Here is a 14,940-nt window from a genome sequence, read left to right as displayed (position 1 = left end):
TTCATGCAGAAACAAGGAGCACGTATGAACTCCATACAATCACCCGGGGCTGGAATCAAGCCCAAGTGCTGTGAGGCAGCAGTGCAAACCACTGAGCCACCATGCTTTCTGACTAACTAAAATGAAAATCGTTGTGGAAACACTTACGCTGCAAAATTGGGATCTACAGTGCTGATTTGGTTACAACAGATGCTGATTTTGGGACCAAAATGCTGCTTCTAGTAGATATACACTTTTGGGGCATGCCATTCCTTGTTGGGTGTTGGCATGTGCACAGTAACTGTGATAGAAACAGTTAAGGCAAGCAGATCATGATGCGTTCACTGATTTAATGGCAGTGGTATCCTGTCCTTTTAAACTTCAGTGCTCCAGATTATGCATCCTCTTAACCTTACATGGTTGAATAATCATTCAACGGTGGGAAGACATTTTATCTCAACAGTTAAAAGAATTATCAACTATTTACACATAAATTGCTCTGATTCCATCATATGTTGATGTTTTGTGTTGGTTAAAGTTGTAGAAGTCCAGACAGATTGGTATGGCAGCTGTTGAAGAAGCTTTACTGACTTGAAGACATAGGGTCCTACCCGTTGCTCCCCGACATTCATGCAGTTCCATTACAGCTCAGCATGATTTGGCAAAGGAACAAAGGGCATGCCGAGCAGAGCAGGCTGTTAAGATGAGATATCTTGCAGATTCTCTCCTAACAGGAGAGCACGTCAATCCGGGATGTTTCTGAAGTTATTCACCTAGCTGACACTCAGGGAGGAACAATTATTTGAATATCTGTGCTTCAGTAAGGACAACCTATTTAAGTCTCCCATCGCCTGCAACATCAAAACAGGGAAAGGTCCCAATGTCATTGGCTGTCAAGGTAACAGGGATGATGAACTTTTACTTGTCTGGCTTCTTCGAGATGGGAGTTGGATATATATGCAATAACTCCACCTTGTCGTCTGCTGTGGCAGGGGCGTGGTCATTGGTGCCCTCTATTCATTGAGCCTTAATGAAATGTTGTTCTCTTTGCTAGAGGAACACCTATATATAACACATATAACTAGGATTCTAGGCCATCCCATGGTAAACTTCGTTTTCCAGGCAGCATAGATCATCTGTGCCCTACTCTGAAACCAGCTGGGGGTTTGACCATAGACAGAGAATCATACAGGTCAATGTTTGATACCCTGCCAGCAATCAGGATGTCTTCATTCTGTAGTAGTTCACTGTGCCATCTGCATTTGAACCATTACAGCAAACCCAAGAGTGACTATTGGGCAATGTGCAAGCTTCTATTAGCTACTAATCAATTCCTATATATTTCTTTGCCGCTGTCATCCCTCTTTTAGTGAATTTCCTCCCTACTTTCACCATTCAGCTTGATTCTCTATTGTTCCATGAACCTCAGATTTCATAAGATATCATTTTCAGTCTTGTTTTAACCATATTGTCTTTAGTCATCCAGTGAGTTACAGGTTTGGATGCACCCCCTTTCCCCTATGGGAGTGTGTTCATACTCTCAAATAAATGTTTCTTTAATTCCCTTCATTCAATTACTGTTTTGTCTACCATGATTTGGATTCCAATCCACCTGATCCAGATTTCAGCTCACCAAAGTAGGTAGCTGTATTCCAATTGAATATTTGTATGCTTGAGTCTTCCTTGCATTTTCCACAATTATTATAAACCTAGTGGCGTTATTGTAATAGTTTCTTAATATTAACCAAATAAGGCTGCTATAGGAAAAAAGAATAAATGGGTCATTTTTTGAGTGGCAGCCAATGAGGAGTACTGAGGGAATCAGTACTTAGAGCCCAGCTAGTCACAAGATTTTTTAATGATGTAGATGAGAGAACTTCATGTAATTATTCCACATCTGCAAATGACACAGAAGTGGATGGGAGAATGAATGGTGAGGAAGATACAGAGATGGTTAATTGTGGTTTGGACAAGTTGGGTGAATGGACAAATGCATGACAGATGAAGTTTAATGTGGGTAAATGTAAGGTTATCCACTTTTGTAGCAAAGACATAAATGGGGATTAGTATTTAAAGGGCAATAGATGGGAAAAGGGAGAGATGCAAAAATACCTTGGTGTTTTGGTACACCAGTTGCTAAAAGTAAACATGCACATGCAGCAGGCAGTGAAGAGGGTAAACAGTATATGTGTGATCATATTGAGATGATTCGAGTACAGGAACAGAACTGTCTTGCTGAAACTGTACAAGGCGTACATAGGACTGCACCTTGAGTGTTGTGTGCAGTTTTGGTCTCATTATCTGAGAAAGGATGTAATGTATGCAGCAAATCTTTTTTATTTTACAAGACAGTGGATAGCAATCATGCATCAAACCAGGTCAAGTGAGAATGGAAGCAAGTTGGAGGTGCAAAAGCAATAAAAGAAAAGGCAGGGAAGGAGGTTACACAGTAGAGATGCTGAGGAAGGGATAGAAAATGACGAACAGGAATGTCAGAATAAAACCTCATCATCTTCCTTGCAATAAAATTAAAATCATCATTGAAATGTTATACTTTATATAAATAAGGATGTAAATGAATTTATTTTAAAAGCGCAGAAGAAATCTGGGCCCTGGATCTACTAGCTCCTTGTTGCAGCAATCCAGATGTTAAATCTAAACTGCAATAATTTCTTTCCAGAGCATTTTTTAATTTTCTTATGCTTCAGTTTTTCAAAATCATTTCTCCTTTGCAAGATGTAATAGTCTTTACCCCTCGATGAATTTTCCACAGATTTATTTCCTAATCTTTCCTTGCTATTAGCTATCATTTGATGCAAACCCATTTCTCGTCCTGCAACATACAGATTTTTTTCCTTCTTTTGGTTCAACTCGAAATTATTTTTTAATCATTTTTACTCTTCAGATCTCTGGTCCTTAAGACCCGTGTTGAGAAGTGTTGACAGATATTATAAGCCCTGCCAGTGCTTCCCCCAGGTAGCCGTTCAATTATAAAATGGGATGATGATCATCAGAATAGATTCACAACAATGTCTGATCTTGAGTACTTGTTGTACTGGGCATTGGCTTTGTCTACAATGTCTCTGGAGTTGGGGGTGAATTTTGTTGGATTAGGCTTTTGCTGTATCCTTTATTTAATTCTCTTAGTACAATGAATAGTGAGATAACGGCAATTTTCTTTTTAAGCTCGGACCACTTCTTTACAAGAAGAACTGAAAATGATTAAAATTAACCTTTCAAAAGCAGAGATGGAGAAGAAACAGGCACATGACAAGCTTAGCAACCTGGAAAAGGTAACTAATGAAGAACTTGGATAATACCTGACAAAGGATCATCAATCTGAAATGTTAATTCTATTTCTCTCTCCATTAATGTTGCCAAACCTGCTGAGCATTCCCAGCATTTCAGCTTTATTTCATACAAACTGGAAAATGCATCTGAAGTCTGGAAAAATAGAAGTTACAACTAAGTTCTTAGGAAACATTTTCTTTGCCAGTTTTGTTTGAAATAATAAGCTGACACATTCATTCTATGGACAGATAGGCATCAAAAATTCACTTAATTGCCTTCTTTCACATAGCAGTTTTAATTAATAATGTTAATCCCATAATTATGAAACACAAATACCTAAATTCAGACAAAATTAATTTTCTCAATGTTCAGTACTATGAATATTTCACCATCCGCGTCAATGGCAGTGTCGGATCATTCTGTACATTTTCAGTATAATTGGGTGGAATCCTATGAAGAGGTAGCACATATTCTTGGCACTAAGGAGGGAGTGAGACCCCACTTTTAAGAAAGCCATTCAGGAATTTTCCATCACTGACTTCATGAAAGTTGAGGGTGGAAAGCAGCATGGTCACCACAACCCACACATTTATAAGCCTGCTTAACCTTTCTCAGTGAAGACCATATTACCCATTTTTGCAGTTTCAGTATTTGTTGAAACATTAAATATTTCATGACAAGTGACATCATAAGTTCTTCCTCCTTGATTGAAAAAAGAAAAAAAATTTGGCAGTTCTATTCAGCTTTTATGTTTTCTGATGCTTTTCAAGAACTGGTTAATATTTTTTATTGTTTCCATTAACAATATGATTTTTCGATCAGGTGGCTCTCTTGGGGATGCCAGTTGTACTTTAATGTTTATGCAACAGATTGGTGGCTGTTTTTCAATCACTTGGCACCGTGTTCACATACCTTATCTATTGCCAAACTGTATTCTGGGTCTGATTGATAATGTTGGTGAAGATCATAAATGAAAGCTCCGTTAAAGAGTCTTGTACTGTTAGTTGCTGTACTGATTTGTCTTGGGTGCTGTTACTCTCTGTCAGATTTTTGACTGTTTATTCTAATCTCTTCATCCCCCTCAACCCTGTGATCTCCCTTATTGAACATTAAAATGGAGCGTTTCAGGAGTTAACTGACGTGGAACAAATAAAATAAGAAGAAAAGAAAATGATGTATGAAAGAAAGTTGTGGAGCCGTATAACCAGTTGCTGAAAGTAGGCATGCAGGCACAGTAGTCAGCGAAGAAGGCAAATAATATTTGTGAATTTGCGTACAAGAGTAGGGGTGCCTTATTGAAATTATACAAGGCTTTGGTGAGACCACACCTGGAGTATTGTGTGCACTGTTGGCATCCTGATCTGAGGGTGGATGTTCCGGCTATGGAGGAAGTACAACAGAGGTTTACCAGACTGATTCCTGGGATGGCAGGATTGACCCAAGAAGGGAGACTGGATATGTCAGAAGATATTCACTGGAGTTTAAGAGAAAGAGGGGTTTCTCATAGAAAACTGTAAAATTCTTACTCGACAGAGTCTTTACAGGAAGGATGTTCCCAATGACTGAAGAGTCTAGAAACAGGCCATTTGAAGATTGAGTTAAGAAGAGATTTCCTCTTCCAGTGGTGATCCTGTCATAGAAAACGAATGAGGTTAAAACATTAAATGTTTTCAAGGAGTCATTAGATACCTTTCCTAAGGTTAAAAGGATCAAAGCGTATGGGGTGAAAACAGAAGTAGGGTACTGAGTTTGATGATAAGCCATGACCATATTGAATGATGAGTGGGATTGAAGACCTGAATGGCCCAATACTATTTTCTGCTATTCTATTTACAATATCAGGGATGCACTGTTTGCAGTGCCACAGGATCCTTTCTTAGGCTAAAATGATCTCCCTTCACCCCAGCACCACCAGCTGCTCTGTGACATGCCCCTTTATGTAAAGTATCATCCCACTAAGATTGGTTGGGAATGACCACAGGACTTGGGTAGAATTTGCCAACAAATGGACAAACATTTTGCTTTCATGTATATCTAGATTTCCTAGATCAGCATTATTTTGCTTTTGGAATAATATCTGTGAAGTTTACTTGAAATTAATGTTATTTGTTTTGTTGATTGCTTTAGCAGTTACAATACTTCAACGTTTTTCCAAAAGTGGAAGTTTTTTAAAAAAAATTAAGTTCACAACATAGCATATGGAAAATAATTGTCATCTGTAAAAGATCTTACTCCTTAAATATTGTGGACAAAAACTCCAAGTAGCAAAGTGAACTTTCTACGTGATCTTGCTTAAAGAAAATTACGTTTGACAATGAATATCTAATCCTGATCCCTTCTACATCTTGCTATGTTTATTGCAATGAAATCAGGTAGCTTTTGGTAAATATCACAAGTGGGTATCTGGTAGAATCCATGAATAATTGCATTTATATGTGAGAAAGCATATGTCTTTACCTGACACTTTCTGTAGCAGTACAGTTCATGCTGATAATTCTGTGTGAACAACTGTAGAAATCTTTTGTCATTTTCAGTTGCACCAAATAAAACAATGTTACCATTACTTATTTAATCTGTTATGCTTACTGTGTGTAATAATACTGAGATTTGTTTTCACAGGAAAAGAATAATATGGAAATAGATTTGAATTACAAAAATAAGATGTTACAGCAACAGCTAGATCAAGAAATTACAGAGCACAAAGTAACTAAAGCACGATTGGTAGATGAGTATGAGTCCATAGAAGAAGCAAGATCGGTGGCCATGAATGGTTGGTATTTGCTAAGATTGTTTTGCATGCAAGTAAGTTCATGTGCCTCAGTTTAAATCTGGGGCCAACCTCATGCATTCAGCACACATCAGACTTTTCTACTCATAAGTGAGTAAATTGTTGAATTGTCTCACCCCTAACATTGATACAAATATACTGATGATAAATATCCAGAATGAAATTCATTGTTTAGTGGATTTTTTAGGCTGTCTTAATGATGAGTTTTCTTTTCCTGGTAGAACGGATTATTCAAAGTGTTAACACAGGCCAGAAAATCTTTATAGAATATTCATCAATAGTTTTGCTCTCTGGTTGTTGTTTTGAATGGTTTCAATTTTTTTTAACTGCATGAATGCTGGAAGATGTTATTCATGTTAGTGTGCATTTTTTATTAAAAAAAATCTCAATCCACATGGATAAGGAGAACCATCAATTCGACTGGGACAACACCAAAATCCTGGGACAAACTAAGCAGAGACAGGCACAGGAATTCCTAGAAGCATGGCACTCCACAAAGAAAGCCATTAATAAACACATAGAACTCGACCCCACATACACTTCCCAATGAAGGAAAACCGGAAGTGTGGCAATCCAGCTCAATGGACTCCAGAGTTTAACAACCAGGCGGGAGAAAACACCGATGCTTCATTGGAGGCTGGACTGATGATGTTACCCAGCATGGTAATGAAACGTCTGTGGAACGACAAATCAGCTCGGCGAATCAACCAATGTCGTCGTCATCAAAATATGTGTAGGAAGAAGCTTTGCTCTACACTGAATAAAACAATTATTTCTTGTATCAATTTACTGTTATGACTTCCTAATGCAATTGTACAACTGTGACATCTGAAATGTCATGTTTCCCACTTGTTTGGCTATTATAAATAATCAAACTATAGCCAATTGTTGAAAGAACACTCAATCCTGCACAACTCCCACCTCAACTATAATGATTTTACTTGCAGTTGAGATTTTCTGAAATTTCATTTAGTGGTTTTATTAATAAAATGCATGATATATAGTCGTTTCTGGCATTTTAATGTCATGAATCCATAATAAAATGGACATTTTAATATTTGTGTTATCTGAAAAATAATTTTATACTAATTTGTTATTGTTCAGAAATGGATAACAAGCTGAGAGAGGAGAGAATGTCCAGACAGAGAGCAGAAAATTATGCAATGGAAGTGGAGAAAAAGCTTTCTATGTCGGAAGTTGACTTAAAGCAGTTCCAACAAAAAGTGGAACAGCTGAGTAAGCAGAAAGAGAGATTGGAAGATGAGGTAAGAGGATAAAAAGCAATGTTTATGACCATTATGGAATTTTTTTCTAAATGTGTGTCATTTAGTTTAACGTTTTAATCCTACAGTACGTCTATCAGAAAAACGCCATGAGGGTAAAATGTAAGTTTTTAAATGTAAATATATCTTTTTTCAGCTGCAGAGAGCCTCAAACTTGAGCAAAGCATATGGGTAATTTTTATGAGAAGCGGTACTGTTACATTTCATTTCTATGACATGCATATTGCTGTGAATTTGTTTTTAAGAATAATTTTGTGGAGCTGTTATTTTATAACTTTGCACTATTGGAAGAGGAGAAGGAAGAGTTACCAGAGTTTCAAAAGAGATACAGAGTTGAATACAAACTTAAAACCCTCAGTATCTCAAGGGAAGACATATTTAAAAGCTAATTTAAATGACTTTTTCTTCGATAGATTCATTCATTTGCAGTTGAGTGAGGGGATTATAAGCCTATTGACCAATGTCTCAAAGTGAGAGAAGTAGTAAGTTAATAGGGGGAGTCTGAATAAGGTAGAAGGTAATGAAGCCTAGATCGGTCTTGCTGTACATGTATGTGAATCTGGCTTAAGGTTAGATGTTAAATATTTGTGATTAAAAGGTATTCAAAAAAGGTAGGAAAGAAAGAAAATAGGGCAAGGTGGTGCTTTTTATTAAGGAAAGCATTGCAGTACTGGAAAAAGAGGGTCGAAGGGCAGATTTCACTAGACCAAAGGAATAAAAAGGGTGTGTTTGCGTCGCTCAGTGTATTCTGTAGACCACCAAATAGTGGGAAGGGCGCAAAGAAGCTGCAAGAAAATTACAGAGAGCTGTTAACACTATAGAGTAGTTCCAGTGGGGGACTTTAATTATCCATGTGTATACTGCAATAGTGGTCATGGTAGAAAACCAAAGGATGGGTATTCTTTGATTGTATTTAGGAATATTTCCTACAGTAGTATGTGTTCAATCCAACAAGAAAAAAATTGTTGTTAGACCTGGATCTTGGGCGTATAGTGGGCCAAGTAAAGCAAATAACAATGGGGGAACATTGAGGGATAAGTGATCATTATATCATAAGGTTGGGATGACAGTGGAAGATAACATTGGTCAATTCAGAGTAAGAATAAACCGATTAGTGGAGAGTGGATTTCAATGGCACAAGAATAGAGCTGGGCCCGATAGACTGAAACCAAATGTTGGTGGAAAAATTAGTAGCTTAAAAAATGGGTTGCCTTTAGAAAGAAGATTTTGTTTTGGGCACAGTCAAATAATATTTTCCCAAAAGGGAAAAGTAGAACAATAACTCCGAAGCTCCCTAGGTAACAAAAGATTTAAAAAATAAGTTAAAGTAGAAAAGTGTGCTTTGGCTGGAAGCAGGCCATTCAGCCCATCGAGTCCACACCAACCCTCCAAAGAGCATCGCACCCAGACCAACCTCCCCCCCCCCCCCCCCCCCCACCTCGAACCCTGTAACCCTGCATTTTCCAATGACCTGGACACAATTCTGTATTATACTAACCCTAGACTCTCCAACAAAGGGAAGCAGGCTTTCTGCAACTATCCTGTCAAGTTCCCTAAGAATCTTAGATGTTTCAGTAAGGTTGCTTGTCATTCTTCTGAACGTCATGTGTGCAGGCCTTGCCTACTCAATTGCTCCTCATATGACAGCCCTTCCTTAACCATGATCAACTAATTATGATCGTCTGGGTTGCATCCAGTGCCAATCTGTCTTTTAGATAAAAGAATCAGAACCTTTCACACCATTCCAGCTGTTGTCTTACTTGTGCCTTGGTTAGTTTTAACAAGACCTCTTCACAGTTGTACTCAATTCCCATTGAAATAAAAGGCAACATTGCATTTGCCTTCTTTATTACCTGCTGAATATATATGCTAGCTTTTTGTGATTTATGCATGAAGACTCCCAAACCCCTTTGTGCTTTCACTTTATGCAGTCTTTATTCATTTAAATAATATTCACTTCCTCTATTCTTCTGACCAAAGTACGTGACCACTCATTTTCCCACATTATAATCCATTTGCCAAGTTTTTGCTTAACCTGTCTGCTTTTTCTCTGCAGACGCTTTTTGTCATCCTCACCACTTGCCCTCCCATCTATTTTTGTGCCATCTGCAAACTTGGCTATAGTACATTAACTTTCCTCAATCAAGTTATTAACGTATATTGTAAATCATTATGGCTCTAACATTAACAACACCCCACTAGTTACAGGTTGCTATGCCATTCTGAAAATACCCTCGCTCTGCCATCTCAGCTCTGTTTTCTATTGGTTAGCCAGTCCTGTAGGTATGCTAATATACCATCTCTAGCAATGAGCTCTTACCTTTCTCATTAGGCTAATGTGTGGTATCTTATCAAACATTTTCTTGAAATTTAAATATCTTGCACCAATTGCTTTCTATTTATCTATCCGGCTTGTTACCTTCCAGAAGAATTCTAATAAATTTGCTAGGCATGATTATTTCCCCTACTATGCTGATTCTGCTTGAACATATTATGTGTTTTTAAATGCTCTGCTTTTACATCATTTATAATAGGCTCTTAACATTTTCTCAATAATAGATGTTAAGCTCAGTACGCTACAATTGTCTGTTTTTTTTCTCACCCTTCCTTACTTAAAAGGTGCTGATTTGGCCATTTTCCAATCTGCTGAGACTTTCCCAGCATCTCAGGATTCTTGCAAGATTACATTCAATGATCCACTATCTCATTTGTAAAAGTGAAAATTGCAGCAGCATTAGCTATAATCTTCCCATCCTCCAAACTCAAGAGTGGGGCTGAAGAATTGCAAACATTATGCCCTTGTTCACAAAAGATTGTATGGATAGACCTTGCAGTTATAGACTAGTCAGTTTAGCTTTGGTGGTAGGAAGTTTCAAGAAACAATTATTGGGGATAGCATGGAGAGAAACATGGAAAATTATTGGTTAACCATGCTGATGGAAAATCATGATTATTTGCTGGAGTATTTCGAAAATCTAAAAGAGAAGGCTGATGCGGCTGATGCTGTTGTGTGTATGGATTTCTGCCCTGTGGCTCTGGCTTCAATAACTATGAAGTGCTTTGAGAAGTTTGCCATGGCTCCTTTCAACTCTAGACTCCCAACGTGCCTTGATTACTTGCAGTTTGCCTACTGTCACAACAGTTCCACCACCGACACCATCTCCATGGCACTACAGTCATCCCTGAAGATCTGGATAACGAGGGTACCTTTGTCTGGCTCCTACTTATTGATTACAGTGCTGCCTTCAAAACTATAATTCCAAATAAACTAATCTCCAAACTTACCTAGGTCTTTGCTCTACCCTCTGTAACTGAATCCTTGACTTCCTGACTCTCAGATTGCAATTGGTGAGACTTGGTAACATCAGAACTTCCATGATAATACTCAACGCCAGCACACGGCAAGGCTGCATACTCAGTCCCCCCACTATACTCTTGTATACTCATACAGGGAAGAGATAGAATGCTTGGTGGTATGGCGTAAAAATAACAATCTCTGCCTTAATGTCAGCAAAACAAAAGAGTTGGTCATTGACTTGAGGAAACAAGGAGGAGGGCACATCACTGTCCACATTGTTGGTCCTGAGGTGGAGGTCGTCGAGAATGTCAAGTTCTTAGGAGTCATGATCACTAACAATCTGTCCTGGTCCACCCATGTTGATGTGATGGTCAAGAAAACACAGCAACACCTTTACTTCCTCAAGCTGAGGAAATCTGGCACTTCTATGAAGACTTTTCCCAATTTTTAACGATGTACCATAGAAAACATTCTAAACGGATGCATTCTTAGTATGGCAACTGCTTGGTTCACGACTGTAAGAAACTACAGAGAGTTGTGAACACTGCCTAGTCCATTATGCAAGTCAACGTTTCTGATGCATTGATTCCATCTATACTTCTCACTGCCTCAGAAAGGCAGCCAGCATAATCAAAGATCCCTCCCATCCTGGCTGTAATCTGTTCCAACCTCTTCTGTCAGGCAGAAAATACAAAAGCTTTAAACGCATGTACCAACAGATTCAAAAACAGCTTCTTCCCCGCTGTAATTAGACTTCTCAATGGATCTTTCAAATTTTAAATTTAATGTTGATCTCACTCTTTGTGCACCTTCTCTGCAGTCGTGCCATTGTATTCCTCGCTCTGTTCTATTGCACTTCTGCACTTTGTTTGGTATGATCTGCCTGTCCTGCATACAAAACAAAGCTTTCCACTATACCTAGGTACATGTGACAGTAATAAATCAAATCATATCAAAATACATTCAGTACTGTGCCACACAACAGGCTTGAAAAGAGTTAATGATTACAGAATAAAAGGGATATTTGCAACATGGATACAAACTTTTCTGAGAGATAAGAAAAAGAGACTCCTGGTTAATGAATAGTGGAGTTCCCAGTGGGTCAATATTAAGACCCTTGTTTTTGCTATATTCACTCAGTGGGTGATGGGAATCTGAAATGTACTGCCTGGGAGAAGCAGGAAACATTATAACCTTTAAAAGCATGTGGATGTACACTTGATGTGTGATTAAAATGTGATATTATTCTACATTTATATAGGACACTAGTTGTGGACACATCTAAGTGCCTCACTTTAGGAAGGATGTGAATGCATTGGAGAGATCACATAAAAGATTTACAGGGATAAAAAACTTAATTTAAGAGGATAAGTTGAAGAAGGCTGAGACAGTTTTCTTCGGAGAGATGGAATTTGATAGAAGTTTTCAGAATCAAGAATGGTTTCAACAGAGTGGGGCTTGAGAACTAGCGGCCACAGTTTTAAAGTGTTGTGCAAATGAAGCAAATGCAAGGTGCAATAAATATTTTCCGCACAGCGAGTAGTTAGAATCCGGAATTCATTGCCTGGAAGTGTGGTGGAAACCACGTTCAGTAGAGATATTTAAGACGACGTTGGATGGTTATTTAGATGCAAACAATATGCAAGGTTACAGGGAAAAGACAGGAGATTGGCACCAAGTCAAAATGCTCAGAGAGCAGATGCAGATACAATGAGTTAGATGGCATCCTTCTGCAAATTAACAATTCTGAGATTTTGAAATGCTGCAATTTACTTTATTGGTATTGCACTTTTCAAGTAAATTATGCTTAAAACAAAACGTGCAGCCAAATGGAAACTCCACAAAGTATCCGAAATTCAGAAACATATTTGATATTGTCCCATCTAATACTCACTCATAGGTTCTTTGGGATAGATGGCAAAATAACCTGTAAAATAGTTGATGGCAGAATGGAGACTTGTCAGATTAGAAGTCAGTTGCGAGTGGAGGACCAAAGCGAATGATGTTAAATTTGCTTATAAGTTTTCAGAAATTACTTAATGAATGGAATGTTGTCCTAAATGTTTAAATTTATGAATGGAAATGAGATTAACACAGTAACCAACAGGACTAGGTATCAAAATGAAAAAATCTAGTCGGCAATGGACTGCCTAGAGTGACAGGTAGAGAGGTGATAAGTGAAGTTCAACATGAATAAGTGTAAACTAATGAGCTTTGGTATGTGAAGTAAAATTGCAGAGTTAAAAATAAATATTTTTAAGGTAACAAAACAGGAGAAATTGTGGGGATTTGGAATAATAGTTCAGTAACATTTATGATTCCATATCTGTAAATGGGGGGAAAAAAGAGTAAATTTTGGAATGTGTAACAAAGGTTAACCTTTTAAGTCTAAAGAGATATTATTGAAATTATATCTATCTTTGTCGGCATCATTTGGGGTGCTATTTTCACTGATTTCTTCAAAGAAATAGTCTTATATATTTAGATGTTCAAGGGAGGACTACAGAACTAATACCTGAACTGAGAGGCTTTGAGTGAAACAGAAAGATTGTCCACCTTGAAACTGTACCGTGGAGGAAAGGACAATGCAGCAGGAGATATTAATAGGTGTGGAAAGTTTGGGTGCATGAGAGCTCTTTTGTCAAGCACATCTGTAGTATGGAGGATACAATTTAAAACTACAGGTGTCAAAAGAAAATAGAAAATTTTCATCAGGTGGTAGATGCTGATGAGGTCAGTGAAACATTAAATGTCTGAGTTAATTGATATCAAAACTGATGATGGAATGTTTTAAGTGTGTTGAATAGTCTTCAAAAAGAAAAGCAAGAGTTAACAGTACATGTCCAGTGACCATTTGTCAGAATTGAAAGCAGCTAGTAAATTGTAGTATTCATGCTGATAACTAGAGAGGCGTGGGGAACGGAGTGAGTCAAATAGAAGAAAGCAGTGCTAGTGCATGACCATCTGTAAATCGTGAAAGTTTATTAACATTTCAAGCAAAAGAATCTCCATAGTCTAAGGTATTTGGTGAAGTGTCTTTTAATTAAAATGTTAAATGCTCACTTTTATTAAATGCCTTTTAATATATTATCTTCAATCAGTAGGAAAGGCAACTAGGTTTGTAGCAGTAAATACCCTGTAAAATAATGAGAAATGATGTGTGGGTAATTTGGTGTGATTTGCTGTCTTCCTATGGGAATCAACCTTTGAATGTGAATCACTTTGGAGCATGCTGATAAATGTGATAAGACTTTTTTAAATGCAATTCATTTATTTCACCTTAAAAGTAAGATAATTTAACTAAGAAATGGTAATCAACATTCTCAATTATGCAGGTGAAGAATCTGACACGACAGCTGGATCAAGAGATCAATAAACAAGAAATGACAAAGAGTGAACTGAAGGCCCAGTCATTAGAAGCAGACAATCTGAAAGGCTCAGAGAAGCAGTTGAAACAAGAGATCAATTCGTTGTTGGAGTCCAAGCGGTCGCTCGAGTTTCAGTTGGCACAGCTCTCAAAGTATTTAATTCTGCTTTAACATTATACTGACATATGGATCTATTTAGGTATATTGTACAGGAGACTACAAAATGCTTGGATAAATTATTAGGAAAAGTTATTTTCTTAACCTATGTTACCTTGAGGATTTTGAGTACTGCTCACTTGTACTTAGCTGTAAAGAGAATTAATATTGTATGTGACTTCAAAAATTACTCTTAAGATGTGAAGATAACTATGTTTGACTGTAGAACAGCATGTTGAAGTAGTAATTTTGCATCAAAGAGTTACAGTACAGTGAGATAAATGTCTCATTGAAGTTGGGATTTCTGGAATGGTAGCATGTTTTTCACTGTGTGGAATGAAAATGTGTTAACCAGTTTGGAAGATTCTTGCATACCTCGGAAAGTTAAAGAAAAATGCAACACAAACTGGGAACTATATTAAAAAGAACTCCATTGTGCACTAACAAATATTCCCTCTTAACCTCTTACTCCTTACCAGAAAACTGTGTCCCCTAGTTATTGACCCCCCTCCACCCCCCCCCCCCCCCCCCCCCCCCCCCCCCGCAAGGGAAACGTTCCTTCCTATCTATCCTGTCTCTGCCCCTCAGAACTTGGTATGCCCTTCTCTGTTCTAAGGAAAACGAGGATAGTCTATCTGGTCTCCCTTTGTAGCTGAATTGCTCTAGCCTAGGCAACATCCTGATCAATCTCTTCTGCGCTTTCTCTAGCACAGTCACATCCCACCCACTGTTAGGCTGTGGCCTAACTAATGTTACATATAGCTTCATCATAGGTTT

General features: G+C 37.9%; 1 protein-coding gene across 3 annotated transcripts in view; it reads left to right on the top strand.

The window, feature by feature from the left end:
* The window catches only part of rock1 (Rho-associated, coiled-coil containing protein kinase 1), a 214,406-nt gene that overhangs the window by 141,320 nt on the left and 58,146 nt on the right, over positions 1-14,940 (top strand). For all 3 annotated transcript variants that reach the window (XM_048529564.2, XM_048529565.2, XM_059646086.1), the window contains exons 17-20: positions 3,166-3,272; positions 5,890-6,040; positions 7,163-7,323; positions 13,975-14,159. In XM_048529564.2, the coding sequence (XP_048385521.1) occupies positions 3,166-3,272; positions 5,890-6,040; positions 7,163-7,323; positions 13,975-14,159 (604 nt within the window). The remainder of the gene's footprint in view (positions 1-3,165; positions 3,273-5,889; positions 6,041-7,162; positions 7,324-13,974; positions 14,160-14,940) is intronic.

The sequence above is a fragment of the Stegostoma tigrinum genome, chromosome 5 (assembly GCF_030684315.1).
Source record: "Stegostoma tigrinum isolate sSteTig4 chromosome 5, sSteTig4.hap1, whole genome shotgun sequence".
NCBI lineage: Eukaryota > Metazoa > Chordata > Chondrichthyes > Orectolobiformes > Stegostomatidae > Stegostoma > Stegostoma tigrinum.
The sequence above is the reverse complement of the archived record's forward strand: the minus strand, read 5'-3'. Positions and strand labels throughout refer to the sequence as shown.